This window comes from Chenopodium quinoa, unplaced genomic scaffold (assembly GCF_001683475.1).
Source record: "Chenopodium quinoa cultivar QQ74 unplaced genomic scaffold, ASM168347v1, whole genome shotgun sequence".
NCBI classification, from domain to species: domain Eukaryota; kingdom Viridiplantae; phylum Streptophyta; class Magnoliopsida; order Caryophyllales; family Amaranthaceae; genus Chenopodium; species Chenopodium quinoa.
The window spans coordinates 2,794,684-2,812,720 of record NW_018745251.1 but is presented as its reverse complement, the minus strand read 5'-3'; the positions used below and the strand labels follow the sequence as shown (position 1 = coordinate 2,812,720).

At 43.5% G+C, this 18,037-nt stretch overlaps 1 protein-coding gene across 1 annotated transcript; it reads left to right on the top strand.

The window, feature by feature from the left end:
* Window positions 1–7,427: 7,427 nt before the first annotated feature.
* LOC110711327 lies at window positions 7,428–7,943 on the top strand. Its single transcript, XM_021889705.1, has one exon. It carries the CDS (start codon window positions 7,428–7,430, stop codon window positions 7,941–7,943), a length of 516 nt encoding a protein of 171 aa, XP_021745397.1.
* Window positions 7,944–18,037: the final 10,094 nt, after the last annotated feature.

The window sequence follows — 18,037 nt, the reverse complement described above, 5'->3', positions numbered from 1 at the left end:
GTCGCCCTCTGGAGATTGACATACGACGCCTGCTCCACAACCATTTGAAGTAGAGCTTCCGTCCACATATACCTTCCAGACTTGGTCTGGAACTTGAGAGTCAGGAGGACGAGTCATCTCTACAATAAAGTCAGCAAAGGCTTACCCCTTCACTGCTTTTCTAGGCTCGAAAGTAACTTCGAGGCTCTGCATTTCTATGGCCCATTTGATCATTCGTCCTGACGACTCCATGATGGTAAGGGGCCGCTTGATTGGTTGGTCGGTATACACGACGACTGCATGTGCCAAAAAGTAGGGCTTCAATTTTTTAACAGCCATGAAGAGTGCAAGGCCAAATTTCTCCACTAGGGGATACCTCAACTCGGCATTTTTCAGTACGTGACTGACAAAGTAGACCGGGAGCTGACAGCCGTCCCTTTCAGCAAGGAGCACAGCGCTTAACGCATGATCAGAGACGGCCAGGTACATGTAGAGATCCTCTTTGGGCAAAGGGCTGACCAGCCTCGGCAAGGAATGCAAGTGAACTTTTAATTTCTGGAAGGCGGCCTCAGCATCCGGCCCCCATTCAAACCTTGCCTTTTTCTTAATTGCCTGGAAAAAGTATAGGCATTTGTCGCCTGATCGGCTTAGGAATCTCCCCAAGGCCGCCAGACAACCTGTTAACTTCTGAACCTCTCGGACGGTACGAGGCGACTGCATGTCAATGACCGCCTGTACCTTCTCAGGGTTCGCCTCTATTCCTCTCTGATTGATAAGGAATCCGAGAAATTTCCCAGACTCAACTCCAAATACACATTTCTTGGGATTGAGCATGACATGGTGCCGCCTGAGTGTGGCGAAAGTTTCTCGGAGGTCCGTCAGATGATCTTTCTGAAGTTTAGTCTTGACAATCATATCATCAATATATGCCTCGACGTTTCTCCCAATCTGATCAAAGAACACTGTGTTTATCATTCGTTGGAAGGTAGCCGGGGCATTCTTAAGACCAAACGACATGACCGTGTAACAGTATAACCCCTGATCAGTGACGAAGGCCGTCTTCTCCTGATCTTTCTTCCATAAAGGAATTTGATGGAAACCAGAATAGGCGTCCATAAAACTCATCAAGGCATGGCCGGCTGTTGAGTCGACCAGGTTATCAATTTTAGGCAGAGGGTAACTGTCTTTGGGGCACGCCTTGTTTAAGTCTGTGTAGTCTACACACATTTGCCAGGTGCCATTCGGCTTTTTAACAAGCACCACGTTTGCAACCTAGTCTGGGAAGTAACATTGCCGAATGAACCCTGCATCAAGTAATTTTTTGACTTCGGCGGCTGCCGCCTGACTTCTTTCTTCGCCATGGTTCCGCTTCTTTTGCCGTACCGGCTTCTTTTTCGGATCCACAGCGAGTTTATATACTGCCAGATCAGGGACTAATGCCTGGCATTTCATGGACTTCAAATGCAAAGATGTCCTTGTATTCTTTCAACAGGTTGTGAAAGTCGTCACCAAGGTTTCTCAGAGCAGTCGTCCCAACTTTGACTGTTCGGTCAGGACGTGAGTCGTCTAAGATCAGGTCCGCATGCTCACCAGCCGGCTGAGGGCGGAACTCATCCGGCCGTTCCTCTGCCAATGATTGCTATTTTCTTGCTTTTCTTGCGGACTCTGTCTGGGACGCCTTTCTCTTTTTGTCGCCTGTTTCTTGAACAGGCGGACTCTCCTTGACATTGTCAAGGTCTGTTTTTTCTCCACTTGACCCAGTGGCCATAACAGTGGGCTTGACATCCGAGAGATAGCACTCTCGGGCCATCCTCGGATCTCCCCTTAGGGAGCCGACTGTTCCATTATCCCTCTCAAACTTAAGCAGCATAAGAGACGGGATTATAACAGGCTTGGAATTATTCAGGGTTGGTCGACCCAGAATCATGTTGTAGGCCGAGAGTTCCTCTACTACTAGGAACCGGACTACCATGTGACGTCCTTCCCCTTTTTCGCCCAGGCGAATGGGTAAATCTACTCGTCCCAGTGGGTGGACGACTCCTCCTCCAAACCCTATTAAAGGGTGGGAGGCCGGATGTATGCAGTCCGTCTGATATTTCAGTTTTGACAGACATTTGCTGCTGATGAGATCTGAGGAGCTCCCGGTATCTATGAGGATTCGGCCAACTCTCTGGTTGGCCACTTTACATTCAATAACAAGAGGGTCGTCATGCGGCCCCCTTACCCCTCCTAGATCCTCTTCAGTGATGACAATCTCAGGAAATGTATATTTGGATGGCCGTTCTTGGTGAACGGAATTTACATCTAACCGCCTTATATTATCTTTGTTGCCCCTAATAGTGGGGCCGCCTCCTGAGAAGCCGCCTGCAATGGTGTAGACGACTGCATCATCTGTATCGGAACTGTCGGCCTGTTGATTCTTTTTGGCCGACTGCTTTTTTGAGGAAGTGTTCCCCGTAGATTTCTTGACATAAGTGTCAAGATCACCTTGCTCAGCCAAGCGGTCTAGGTACCGCATGAGACTGATGCAGTCATTGGTGTGATGACCAACGTCATCATGATAAGCACAGATTTTGTCTTGGTTCCGGTTGTTTGCAGAACCCTTCATGGGGAGCGGCTTCTCAATTGAGAACCGTCCTTTTATTTCTTTCAGGATAAACTGGTTATCCTTGTTAAACACATACTTTGGGGAGTATGGTTTGAATTCTTTTTTCTTTTTCTGGGCCGGCTGTTTAGAGGAATCAGCCGCCCAGACCTCTTTTCTTTTCTCATCTTTGTTAGACGACTGTTTCTGTCGTCCTTCTCTTTTGTCGAACCTTTTCCCGTCCGACTGTTTTATCGTACACAGATCAGTCGCCTGTATATAGGCTTCTGCTTCAATCAAGGCCTCTTGAAGAGTCGCCACCCTTTTTCGAACTAAATCAAATTTGAAGGTAGACCCGTCTTTGAGACCTCTAAAAAAGTCAGTATAAGCTACCTCATCCGGTAACCCTTGAATCTGTATTCTCATCAGGTTGAACCGCCTGATGTAAGAACGAAGCCCCTCCTTCTCGCCCTGCTGAATTGTTCCCAAATCAAGGGTCGTTTTCTTCGCAGGGATGTTCATGGCGAAGTTGGAGGCAAATAAGTAAGCAAGCGTCCTGAAGCTGTTTACACAACCAGTCGGCAGGTTGCCGAACCATTGCTGTGCGATTCCCTTGAGAGTCGCTGGGAAACACTTGCACCAAGTGGGATCATCCAACCCTTGAAGGTACATCAGGTTGGTGAAAGCCATCAGATGGTCTTCTGGGTTAGTAGTGCCGTCATAGGCGCCTACTAGTACATTTTTTACTTTGGGCGGCTGAGCGGCTTCAGTAATTTCCTTGGAGAAGGCCGACGGCTGTTCACCAAGTCTAAGCAGCCGTAGCTGCCAGTCCATAGGTTGGACGTTTTTTGCTGCAGGTCCACCAAATGGAGGTGGCTGCATAAAGTACTGTTGTTGCGGCACAAATGGTAAGTTTGGTACCGCCTGGGCACTATGAAAGCCGGACTGACGGGAGGTGCCGCCTGACTGACTCTCATGGTACGACTGAGTATGCCTCATCGAGGCATTTTGCAAACTGTCTTGAAAATTTGAAGTAGAAGCCGACTCTGACAATCGGTCACTCTTCTTCTGCTCTAGCAGTAGCCGAGCATCTGTGAACGTTTGCTTTGACCCGTCCGCCTGAATATGACGAACCGGTTTCCTATTTCCCGTAGGATAACGGAATTTTGTGAAATCAAGAGCAAGTGGCTCCCGCTTCTTGGATTTAGGATGAGGAGTCGCCTCTCGCCCTTGAACTGGCTTCCTCTTCAGTGAAGTGGAAGGTTTTTTGGCCGACTGCTCTTTGACTGAAGCAGGCGGCTTTTTGTTGATCAACTCTTGAATCTCTCCCTTGAAGTCCCTCATGAAGGTCATGAGTTCGTTCCTTGTGATGGGAGCAGACCCATCAGTCGGCTGTTGCCGAGCAGGCGGTGCGCCTGCTGGCTCGCTTCCTGTTTGAAGATGCTCCCGTTCCCTCCTTTCGGTATGACGGGTACGTCGGGCCCTTAGGGTCCCGTCTGGAGCTGTATGAGTTTCCACTTCAAATTCACTTTCGGTATCATGGTCCGACTGAACTTGAGGGGACGCCTCTCTTCAGGAGTCGGTACAGACTTGGATGCCATCTCTGAAGTACTCTCCCCACAGACGGCGCCAAATGTTTCGGGGTTTTCTGATGTCCTGCGGGAGAGTTACAATTCCGAGACTGGAACCGGACGCCTGTACCTGCAAAATAACGGAGACTCCTGAGAGCTCCGCCTCCAACGGTCAAGTTAGTACCTGATTAAGGAGTAATTAATACGGAAATTAAAGTAATAAGATCTCTCTAGGTGAGAGTGGTTAATGTTGGTAATCTGCGTCGTTAGCGAGATTAGCCGGTTATTAGCGTTCCGTAATGTTTCTGTTCTTCTCTGCTTGATTTCTTGATTTCTGGATTGCTTAATTAATGAGGATTAATTAAGTATTTATAGCCTTGAGAAGCGTGCCACTCTCTAGGTTTAGGGTAAACCTAGGGCTGACCGGGCCTCTAGACAGGATTGGGCCTTGATGGCCGGTTTTCCCATTTGGCATGGGTGGACACGTGGCGTGCCTCGATTGGTCCGTAGAGGACGTATCTGTGATTGACACGTGGCATGCTCCTATTGGCCTTCGTGAAGGACACGTGGCGGAACCTGGTTGGTCCACTTGTCAGACGGTGATTGGTGGATAAAAATCCCCTAATCAATCATCATCATCATCATCATCATCATCATCATCATCATCATCATCATCATCATCATTATTATTATTATTATGATTATTATTATTATTGTTATTGCTTGATCACGCCCTTTCTTGCAGGATTAAAGGGAATTTTTACTTGTAATCACGATTAATAAGATAATTAATAATCTTGTTTAGGCTAATATGAATATAATTCAAGTGATCGCCAACAATAGTTTTATTTGTGCATTAATGTTCAACCAACATAGATTAGGTTTAGGATTAATACATTGATTGTATGTTAGTCAGAAAGCGCACATGAATATGAGAAGAATAAAGCATAGGCCTATTTTTAGTGCAAGTTCAATCTCTTTTAGGTTGAATTTGTACCGTCATCGCCGAATATCCAGTTATGGTTCTAGTCCACTATGGAGTTAGCGATGTCATGGATCGTGAAGTGGTGTAACCCTCACCCTGTGAACGGTTTACAAATTTCTAAAACTTGTTGGCGACTCTTTTGCTCTAGCTTCCTTCCCTTTGGACGCCACCATACTTAAATGTATGATTATATTGGGGCTCAAGTGTGGGACACTTGAAATATTCCCTACACAAGGCCTAATAAAATTACACACATGTAAACTTCCATTAATCACTTAATCTCAACAATCAATCACAATTCCAAAATTAATCACAATCAATCATACAAGTTTTACCCAATTCCTAACCAAACAACTATTCGGGAATCATCATCTATCAACAAACAACTAAGGAAATCAAGAGTCAACAAAATATCAAGAACAATTACAATAATCAAGAATCAAACATCAAAATCAAACCAAACAAATATGAAATCAAATAAAGCAATAAAGAGGAGAGAGAGTGAGAAATCTTCATTGATTGATAGGGAGATCTTCAATACAATTTTCATCTTGAATCTTTAATCTCTCAAATAACCATTGAAATTTCTCATTTTCTCTCTCTAAAATCTACTCCTAAAACTAACCCTATATCTAGAGAGAGAAGCTCTCAACTAAGCTAAGAAATATGAGATCTAAAATTGGATTCTAATTCTTCTAATTCTAATTGTTCTCTCTCTAACACCAAAAATTGGTATTTATATTTACAAGGTTATTAGATAATAAAAGATAAGGAAAATAAAACAAAAATAAAAGAAAATGAGAAACAAAAGAAAAATAAATCAATGTTATGAAATATCTAAATGTGGATGACTATTATCCCATGTACCATCTAGAATACTCTAGAGTTGGGTATTTGATCTTATCCGTTGATGGAACTCTAGATATTATTCATGTATACATATCCCGTACTGGATGGAAGAATATACAGAACGAAAAATATATTTCTCTCTATATATATTTCTCTTCTATATTTAACACGTTATCAGCACCATTGTTCTACCTAGTTGAATTAAGTTATCCTACTCTGAATTCAGGTACGTTTAATATAATGTAACTATTATACAATTACCACATACTTCTTAGTCGTAGTCACAATATTATGTTGCATGTATTTCGTATTCTGATTTGCAAATAATCTTTTATATGAATCTTTTTTTGAATTGTTCATTAACTTTGTTTTAATTACTACCAAACTCGTATGTTCTGCTATACCTTTTTATACTTTAATAATATTCATTACGCTTATACATGAAATTTGGAATTAAGAATGTTTGACTACGAGAATGGCTTCTGCAAAGTATATAATTTTATTGCTTTATTGACTTGTGTGCACACTACTAATTCTAGTATTCATCATTTGATTCTATAGTTTCGTTTTAACAAATTATGTATAAGCATGATTTTGTTTAGGAATATATAATCACCGTCTTCAATTTTTATTAGATCCTGTTGTTTATATTTGATAATTTTTTTTATCGCAATCAATTAAAATAGATCTCATTAACTATAAAAGGTTTGCATATACTGTATTATATGTGTGTTATCTCGATTGAATATAAATTAGTATGAATATTCTAGATGTTAATTATTACCGTTAATTCACATTAGATTCTATGAGAACAATTACCGATTTAATTTTGTTTATGTTGTAATCTGATATTGTTTATCATGAAACAATCATTGATTTGTAATTAATTCATATGAAGAGTTTGGCCGATTAGGTGTTAGTTGGTTTAGATAACTTTATGTACATGTTTGACATAATTTGACATTTTTTTTTGCATGATAATTCCTTTTGCATGACATAACCGATTAGGTGTCAGTTTAATTATCTTTGCATGATCTTTTTGGCATCATAATAATGATAATTCCTTTTGCATGTTTATCTTTAGCATTAATCTAACATACTGTGTGTGTTTGATAGCATGTTCATGATTAATACTAGTATTATAAATTTTATATCTAATTAAATAGTATTCAATTTGTTCGGTTTGATCAATCTGACATGTATATTCTCCAAATATCATAGATAATCATTAAGGTACAATGCAAGCATGTTATTTTTAAATGTCCTCCTATTAATAATATTGTTTTATATATCAGTGAATCATGTTAAAGCTTGCAAAACTTGAATTTGTTGCTCTTAATATTACTGGAAACAACTATCTGTCTTGGGGGTTAGATGCTGAAATACATTTAGATGCAAAATAACTTGGTAATACTGTCAAATAAAATAATATAGAAAAATCCAAGACAAAGCTAAAGCCATGATATTCCTTCGCCATCACCTTCATGAAGGTCTTAAGGTGGAGTACTTGACTGTTAAAGAACCACAAATCCTTTGGAGTAATCTTAAGGAAAGGTATGACCACCAGAAAACAGTGATATTACCAAAAGCCCGTTATGATTGGTTACATTTAAGATTACAAGACTTTAAGTCTGTGAGTGAATACAACTCAGCCATGTTTAGAATTACGTCACAATTGAAATTATGTGGAGAGAAAATCACGGATGCAGAAATGTTAGAAAAAACATACTCTACTTTTCGTGCAAACAATGTTGTCATGCAGACACAATACCGTGAAAAGGGTTTTACAAAATATTCAGAATTGATATCTTGTCTCCTTGTGGTTGAGCAAAATAATGAACTATTAATGAAAATTCATGAATCACGCCCAACTGGCTCTACTACATTCCTTGAAGTGAATGCGACATCCCATAGTGGGAAAGAGCAAAAGGCTAGAGATCAAGCCAACAGTAGTGGTCGAGGCCATGGTCAATGATGTGGTCGCGGCCGCGGACGTGGATATGGTCGTGGTCTAGGTGGTCATTTTAGGAACTCATACTCTCACCAGAAGTGGGACAATAAAGATGGAAGTAAGAATGAAAAGGATAAAATGAAAATATATGCTACCGTTGTGGAGGAAAAGGTCATTGGTCACGTGTGTGTCGCACACCAAAACATCTAGTAGACCTTTATCAACAATTAATCAAACAGAAAGGAAAGAAAGTGGAAACAAATTTGGTGTATGAAGATGGCGAAGGTGATTTTGATAACGGGGATTCAACTCACCTCGAAGCGACTGGTTTCTTTCCTAATCCTGAAGAAAACAATTGAATAAATTATGATCCATTGGCGAATAAACTCTATTAATTAGCTTGCATTTATTTTGTTTTTAGAATTTTATCGTAGTACTATGACTTTATGCTTTATGGGACAATTGTTTTTGGACAATTTTATGTTTTTGGGCATTTTATGTTTTCGTATATTTCATTATTATCATTTATTAATTTAAGTTATTTGATATTGTGAATCTTATATTGGTTCCTTTAATTCTATTAGAAAATGAATTCCTTTGGAGCTCAATCATCAACCAATGGTGAAGATTTATATCTAATTGATAGTGCTACCACTCACACCATACTTAAGAATAAGAAATATTTTTCGCAATTGATGATGGAAGAAATTAATGTGAGTACTATATCAGGTAGTACAAAAATTATAGAAGGCTCCGGAAGAGCAAATGTTTTATTGGCAAGGGGAACAAAATTGGAAATTGTTGATGCATTATACTCCCCTAAGTCTCAAAGAAATTTACTATGTTTTAAAGATTTTCGAAAAAATGGATACCATATTGAGACAATTAGTGAAGGAAATAATGAGTTCCTTCAAATCACGAGTGTAACTCAAGGCAATCAACTTATTATGGAGAAATTACCTATATTCTCCACTGGTTTGTACAATACAAAAATAAATACAATTGAATAACATGCTATAGTAAACCAGAAGTTTACTAATGACTTTAAAGTTTGGCATGACCGGTTAGGCCATCCCGGTTTAATAATGATGCGAAAGATAATTGAATATTCATGTGGACACTCATTGAAGAGCCAGCAGATTCTTCATAATAGTTTTCCATGTGTTGCTTGCTTAACAGGCAAGTTAATACTTCGGCCATCACCAACTAAAATAAATTCCGAATCTATTACTTTCCTATAACGTATACAAGAGGATATATGTGGACCAATTCATCCCCCCGTGTGGGCCATTTAGATATTTCATGGTTTTAATAGATGCATCAACTAGATAGTCACACGTATCATTGTTATCAACTCGCAACCTGGCATTTGCGAGACTACTTGCTCAGTTGATCAGATTACGAGCACATTTTCCTGATTTTGCTATTCAGGCTATTCGTCTTGATAACGCTGGTGAATTCACATCCTAGGCATTTGATGAATATTGCATGTCAATTGGGATCAGTGTTGAACATCCTGTAGCACATGTTCATCACACACAAAATGATCTTGCAGAATCATTAATTAAACGTTTGCAATTAATTGCTAGACCATTACTTATGAATTCTTAGCTCCCAATTTCTTCTTGGGGGCATGCTATATTACATGCAGCAACACTAATTCGCATCAGGCCGACAAGTCATCATAAGTTCTCCCCATCACAGTTCGTTTTTGGTCAAGAACCAAATGTATCGCATTTGAGAAGAATTGGATGTGCATTATATGTTCCAATTGCTCCACCACAACGCACTAAAATGGGCCCTTAAAGAAGACTAGGGATATATGTTTGATATGAATCTCCGTCGGTAATTAAGTACTTAGAGCCAACTACAGGAGATTTATTTACGGCTCGTTATGCAAATTGCCATTTTGATGAATCAGTTTTTCCAACATTAGGGGGAGAAAAAAAACAGCTGGAAAAGGAAATTAGTTGGAATGAATTATCATTATCTCATCTAGATCCTCGTACTAAACAATGTGAGTTGGAAGTCCAAAAGATAATTCATTTACAAAACTTAGCAAATCAATTGCTAGACTCATTTACTGACCCAAAGAAATTGACAAAGTCACATATACCAGCTGAAAATGCTCCTATTAAAATTGATGTCCCAGAAGGACAAGCCCAAGTTGCAAATGATTCTAAAGCACGCCTTAAGCGTGGTAGACCCATCGGTTCCAAAGATTAAAATCCTCGGAAGAGAAAAGGGGCAACAATTGACAATGGCTAGATTGGGGAAGCTATTAATTTTGAAGGATCCCAAGAAGAGACCTTAGACATGATGGAAAAGGATATTCAGGTACCTAACAATGAAGAAATTTCAACAAATTTTATCATGTCTGGAATTACAAGGAACCGAAACCAAATCGACGTCGATGATGTTTTTGCATGCAATGTGGCAGTAAATGTTATGAATGATGATGATGATAATGTGCCAAAATCCATTGATGAATGTGCACAAAGAAGCGATTGGCCAAAATGGAATGAAGCAATTGAAACTGAATTGAAATCTCTCGAAAAAAGTGGTGTTTAGGGTAATTTTACCCCGCCATGTGGCCCAACCAGAGGATGACACGTGTCAGCCTCAGGGTGGTCCAAAGTGGACCAATCCCTGCTTGACACGTGTCACTCCAGAAATTAGCGGGGAAATGGCGGCCTTCAAGCCCAAATCCCGAGAAAGCCGCAATGCGGCGCAGCCCACCAATGATTAGGGATCAATGACCTAATCAGGGGCATAAATCCCGAGGACCCTATAAATAGGGAGATTTCCCTCTTTTGGAGGGCACGTTTACCATTTATTACACAGTCCCTGTGATAGAGCCATCTGAGCTTGGAATCCGAGCAGATACCCACCTAAATTTCCGCACCTTTTTTTCCTTTAAGTTACTAACTTGTTCGTCGGAGGCGGAGTACCAACCAACCAGTGTCTCCGTTGGTTTTGCAGGTACAACTCACGCGGATGAGTCTTCGTGTTGTAACTCTCCCGAGGGACAAAAACACCCAAAACATTTGGCGCCGTCTATGGGGAGAGTACCTTGAAGATGGTTCAAGAGTCTGTACCACCCCTTAACCGTCTGGGCGATGATCTAGAAGTCTTTACAGACCATGAGGATTAAGATCCTCAGGTCGAAACTTTTACAGCCGATGATGGCTCTCTCAGAACCAAGCGCATCCGGCCCAGAGACACTCTAGAGCGGGGTGCCTCCCAAGCGGGTGCAAGTCGACCCCCTGGTCAGCCGGAAGGGGAAACCCATACGACATCTAGATCAGCACCCGTCATCCAAGACGAACTCATGAGACTCATGACAAGTTTCGAAGGTGAAATTAAAGAGCTGATCACCAAGAACCGGGCTGGCCCAAGTAAGGGTCAGACGGCCAAGAAGACTCCCCTGGAAAAAGGGAAGTCAGTCAGAGATCGGCAGCCCACTCCTCACCCAAAGGAGAAAGCAGCCGGAACCATTGATTGGTCCAAAATTCTTCTTCCTAAGAGGAATACCAATGACACCCGCCGGATTCAACAGCCGGGGGGAAGTAAAAAACCAAACCCTGATGCCCGGGAAATAATTAACCGGAAGAGGAATCAGCAGCTATCTGAGTTGGCTTCAACGTCAAACTTTCCTAACAGCTTTAACAACACTTCTGCAGGGAATGCACTCTCCTTGCATGAGAACCAGACAGGCGATAATACCGTCCATTCTGGCCCTCAGATGATTGGTACTGTACCGTATGTACCTACTCAGGTTTACGGTCAGTATCCCCCTCACTTCATGCAGCCAGCTCTCTTCGGAGGTCAGGCGACATACCAAAATGTCCAGCCACTGGACTGGCAGCTCCGTCTGCTACGCCTGGGTGAACAACCTTATGCGTTCACCCGGGAGATAACCGAGGCGGCACAACTGGCCAAGGTTAAGAATGTATTGGTAGGTACCTATGATGGTACCACACACCCAGAAGACCACCTTATGGCATACACCAACCTCATGTATTTACAGGGGTTGGATAACGCCACTTGGTGTCGATGCTTCCCGGCTACATTGGAGGGCATTGCCCAACAATGGTTTGGCAACTTGCCAGCCGGGTCCATCGACAATTTTGGGAAGCTCGCCTTCCTATTTGCTTCCAACTTCTCAATGAACATTCCTGCTAAGAAAACAAGCCTTGATTTGAGCATTGTTAAGCAGGGAGAGAGAGAAGGGCTACGCTCATATGTCAGGCGGTTCAATCTGATCAGAATTCAGATTCAAGGACTGTCAGATGAGGTAGCTTTTACAGACTTTTTCAAGGGTCTGAAAGACGGGTCGACCTTTAAGTTTGACCTAGTCAGAAAAGGGGCTTTCACTTTACTGGCGGCCCTGAGGGAGGCAAAAAGCTACATTCAAGCTACCGACCTCTGCTCGCCTGGTAGCCAGTCGGACTCTAAGAAGTCCGATAAGTAGAAAGACAGCCGGCCTGTTCAGCCGACCAAAATTAAAGAAGAGAGCAAGAAAAGAAAAGAAATCTGGGCGTTAAATGACTCTGACGAGCCGTCCCCAAGTACGAGTTTAATAAAGACTGCAACTCCATCCTCATGGAGGTAAAGGACCCGCTGTCCATTGAAAAGCCGAATCCAATGAAGAGTTCCGTTCAGTCACGGAACAAAAATAAATTCTGTCAGTTCCATGAGGAGGTTGGCCATGACACCAACGACTGCTTCAGTCTTCAGCGGGCGTTGGACCGTCTGGCTGACAAAGGGCTGTTGAAGTCCTACATTTCTAAGTCCCTAGCCGGGGCAAAAAAGAAGAACAAGGGTCAGTCCTCCAAGACCAACCCCCAGCCTGCTAGTAGCTCGGATACTGACAAGGAGTCGGTCTGCACAATAGCAAGCGGGTTCTCATGTGGTGGCCCTACCATCCGGGGCACCAAGAGCCATCTTCGAAAGATGGACAAAGATGATGATGAGCAGGCGTCTGCAAGCACCACCTTCCCAGACGTCTTGATCACTGAGAAGGATAGGGGCATCATCCGTCATCCGCATGATGTCCCGGTTGTCATTGAATGTAAGGTGGCCAACGAGCTGGTTGGACGAATTCTTATTGACACCAGAAGCTCCTCAGATATCATTAGCCTCCGGTGCCTGCAAAAGCTGAAATACAATGTCAGCAGCATGCATCCGGTCACCTATCGCTTGGTTAGTTTTGGGGGTGGGGTGGTCTACCCAGCCGGAAGAATTGACTTACCCATCCGGATGGGAGAGAAAGGCACATGACGACATATTATCGTCAGATTCTTGGTCGTTGAGGAGTTAACTTCCTACAACATTATCCTTGGCCGGCCAACTCTCAACGAAGCCAAGGCAGTAACCATCTCATCTCTCGTGATCATCAAGTATGAGAGGGATGACGGCACTGTTGGTTCCCTGAATGGGGATCAGAAGACGACCCGAGAGTGCTACCTCTCAGCCGTTAAAGATACTATGGCCTCAGGCGGCCAGGAACCAATAGACCTTGACAATGTCAAGGATGCCGACCCAGCACCTGCCCCACCAGCAGCGAGGAAGAAAAGAAACGCACCTCTGCTGGTGGAGGTGAAGAAAGAGAAAAAATAGCAATCACTGATCGGTGAGCGACCTGACGAGCTTCGTCCCCAACCGGCAGGTGAAAACATTGATCTCGTTCTGGATAACAACCGTCTAAAACGTACGGTAAAGGTTAGGACAGTTGCTCATGCTACCTTGGGTGCAAGCTTGTACCTTCTGATGAAGGAATTCAAAGACATTTTTGCCTTTGAAGTGGAGGAGATGCCAGGCGTCAGCCCGGATCTCGCTGTCCACAAAATCGTCGTGGTCCCCAAAAAGAAGCCCATCCGGTAAAAGAAAAGAAACCACGGCGAGGAAAGAAGTCAGGCGGTAGCTGCCGAAGTCAAAAAGCTGCTAGACGCCAGGTTCATTCGGCCTTGTAACTTTCCCGACTGCGTGGCCAATGTGGTCCTTGTTAAGAAACCGAATGGGACCTGGCACATGTGTGTTGATTACACAGACCTCAACAAGGCGTGTCCAAAGGACATTTACCCGCTTCCAAAGATCGACAGTCTGGTCAACTCTACAGCCGGCCACGCCTTGATGAGCTTTATGGATGCCTACTCCGGCTTCCATCAGATACCCCTGTGGAAAAAGGATCAAGAGAAGATGGCCTTCGTCACTAATTAGGGGTTATTCTGTTATACAGTGATGCTGTTAGGCTTGAAAAATGCGTCTGCCACTTTCCAACGAATGATTAATACAGTCTTCATTAATCAAATTGGGAGGAATGTGGAGGCGTACATTGATGACATGATAGTCAAATCCAAGCTACAGACAGATCACCTTGCTGATCTCCGAGAAACATTCACCACCCTCAGGCGGCATAAGGTCATGTTAAATCCAAAGAAATGCATCTTTGGTGTTGAGTCAGGGAAGTTTCTCGGATTCCTTATTGATCAAACGGGGATAGAGGATAACCCCGAAAAGATACAGGCGGTTATTGACATGAAGTCACCTCGTTCTATCAAGGAAGTTCAGAGACTCACCGGTTGCCTGGCCTCCTTGGGGAGATTCCTCAGTCGGTTAGGCGACAAATGCCTTTACTTCTTCGAAGCAATCAGGAAGAAGACCAGGTTTGAATGGGGGGATGATGCTGAGGCGGCATTCTAGAAGTTGAAAGAGCATTTGCATTCTCTACCTAGGTTTGTCAGTCCTTTGCCTAGGGAGACGTTGTACATGTATTTAGCCGTCTCAAATCATGCCCTCAATGTCGTTCTCTTTGCTGAACGAGACGGGGTGCAGCTCACAGTTTACTTCATTAGCCATGTTCTAAAAAATGTTGAACTCCGGTACTCCATGGTTGAAAAATTTGGCCTTGCTTTGTATATGGCATTCAAAAAGATGAAGCCTTACTTTTTGGCACATTCGGTGGTGATTTACACCGACCAGCCACTCAAGCGGCCAATGTCTACCTTGGAGTCATCTGGGAGAATGTTGAAATGGGCTATTGAAATGCAAAGTCTTGAAATCACTTACGAACCAAGAAAGGCAGTGAAAGGTCATGCGTTTGCCGACTTCATTGTTGAAATGACCCGTCCGGTGGCTCCGAATAATCTTGAACAGGTTTGGAAAGGGTACGTAGACGGGAGCTCTACAAAGAACGGTTGTGGTGCAGGCGTAATCTACGAGTCTCTTGAAGGGGACAGATTTGAGTATGCACTACGCTTCAAGTTTCAAGCCTCTAATAATGAGGCAGAATATGAGGCCCTGCTAGCCGGCATCCGTATGTGTAAGGCGGCAGGGGCCAAGAAAATTGACGCCTACTCTGATTCACAATTGGTCGTTAGCTAGTATGAGGGGAGCTACGAGGCAACTCATCCGGCTATGATCAAATATCTTCATGCAGTCAAAGAAGAGGCTGGGGCACTGGAGGAATTCCATCTGAATCAAGTGCCTAGGTCGGAAAACAACCAGGCGGATGCATTGTCAAAACTGGCATCTTCCGCCTGTCATGATACGCCTCGGTCAGTCTTTTGGAAAGTTCTTGAAAAAAGAAGCATCTATGAAGATCCCATTAGAATTCTGGACCGAAGTTCTACCTAGATGGATGGCATCCGGGCCTATCTTTCAGACGGTACACTTCCTAATTTTCCACAGGAGGTAGCCGTCCTGAAGAAGCGAGCTGCAAGTTTCGAGTTGAGAAAAGGAGAACTCTTCAAGGCGAGGTTTCTTAAGCCCCTGTTGAAGTGTGTCACCCCAGAAAAGGGGAAGGAAGTTCTCGAAGATTTGCACTCGGGATTCTGCGCCTCCCACACAGGCGGTAGGTCCCTAGCCGTCAGAGCCAGACGACATTATTTTTGGCCCACTCTTGAGGCAGACGCCAAGGAGTTGGTGAAGAAATGTGACAAGTGCCAAAAATTTTGCAAACTTATTCACCGTCCGGCTACTGATCTGACGGCCATCCTCAGCCCAATCCCGTTTGAAAAATGGGGCATGGACATTCTAGGTCCTTACACGCCTGCTCCAGGCGGAAAGCGCTACATCTTGGTGGCTGTGGATTATTTCACTAAGTGGGTGGAGGCTGAGGCGGTTAAGAACACCAAGACCTCAGACGTAATTTCCTTCATCTGGAAAAACATTATCACCCGGTATGGGGTACCTATGTCTGTGGTGTTTGATAATGGTCCTCAGTTTGAGACGCCTCAGCTAAAAACCTGGTTGGGAGATCAGGGGATCTCAAGCTGTTTTGCATCCGTCGGCCGGCTCCAAGCAAACGACCAAGTTGAAGCCTTTAGCAAACTCATCTCAGACAACATTAAGAAGAAAATAGAAAGAGCCGGTGGTTTGTGGACAGAAGAGTTAATCCAAGTCCTATGGGCCATCCGGACAATAGCAAAGGGGGTAACGGGTGAAACCCCATTTCTTATGGTTTACGGTGCTGAAGCCGTCTTGCCCATCGAACATTACGAGCCGACTCTCAAAGCCATGCTATATGATGAAGAGACAAACTGGGAAGCAATGCGCCTGGCGTTGGATTCACTCCCAGAACGCAGGGGTAATGCCGACTTGCGTCATGAGATTTACCGTCTGAGAATGACTAGAGCCTACAACAAGAAAGTACACAAGCGTCCCTTGAAAGTTGACGACTTAGTGTTACGAAAAATGGAGGCAACCGGTAGGGCCAATGAGCTGGGGAAGCTAACTCCAAATTGGGAAGGCCCCTACCGGATCTATGAAGAAGTAAAGGACGGCACCTACCGCTTGGAAACTCCAGACGGCAGGCGCCTGCCTAGAACTTGGAATGTAGACAATTTGAAAAAGTACTACTTCTGAGAATGTAAATTTTTTGTAAACAAATGAGTCAATTAATGAGAATTCAGACTTTATTTGCAAATTTGTTGTTTTTTCTACCTGGGTAATAATCGCCGTCTTACCAGAATGATCTGTGAAGAACAATCATGTTACCGAATACCGGATGCCCTGGGGCATCAGTCAATCACCGGCTGAAGTTCTCACCTAGGTTATTCATTCCAAAGTTGCACTTTCTATCCCAATTGGGGCAAAAGAATTATGCAATGGCTGTGAAATCTCTACCAAGACGGACAAACTCCGTTTGGTTAGTGATTGGAACGCCTATTGGTGTACGGCTGTGCACTGGGTTTGGGGCAATCACTACTGTGATTGATTGACTTACAAACGTTCATGCTCTTTGCAACATCAGACGTTCCCAAGTCAATCAATCAACTCCAGTTGAAACCAACCACACAGCCGTCTAGGAGCAAGGATAGCCAGACTTTTGATAAGTTAGGCAAAAATCGCCGCATGCTTTTGATAAGTTAGGCAAAAATGCAAAAATTGAAATTCAAACGCAAACGTAGAATGATCAAAACCGACTCAGTCGGTGCATTCATTAAAACCCAAAAAAGAAATTGTTAATTAACCCGGCTCCTTAGCCGGTAAATACAAATATACTCAGCACGCAGGCCAGAAAATCAAGTTTTGGCATACTTCCGCAGGATTATAGAAAAGATAAAAAAGAGAAAGATTGGTTAATATCATAAATCCATTCCGATGCAAAAGCACTACAAGCGGATATAAACTCAGGCGCATACGTTTGGTGAACATATGTCCTAGCCCGCAGGCGGCTAGGAAACACTCGTCCCTGAACCAGGCGCTCTTGGGGATCTAGTTCTTGGGAAATTTTATTGTTTCCCCGGTTGACAAGGTTGCGTCTGTGAGGCCGAAAAATCCTGCCTCAATGATCTTGTCAAAATCCTCCTCTGGGATCCGGGGAAGAGCGCACTTCCGGCCCATCAGGTCGGGCTTCTTATTATACTGGCGGAATTCATAATTCTCCCGCTTGCTGGGAGCTGACATAAGGTAGAACCTGTGCTTCCAGCCGTCGAATTTGGAGACCTTGTCCAAGGTCATCATGTATTGGGGATGCGTGGTTGGAGTGTACCACGCCCTCCATCCGCCAGGGCTTCGGCTAAGATAGTGCATACTAGCAAAAGCCTCCCAGCCGGGGTTAAGCCCCTGGAACTCGCAGGCGGTAACATACCCCAGAATGTTTTCCCAAGAAT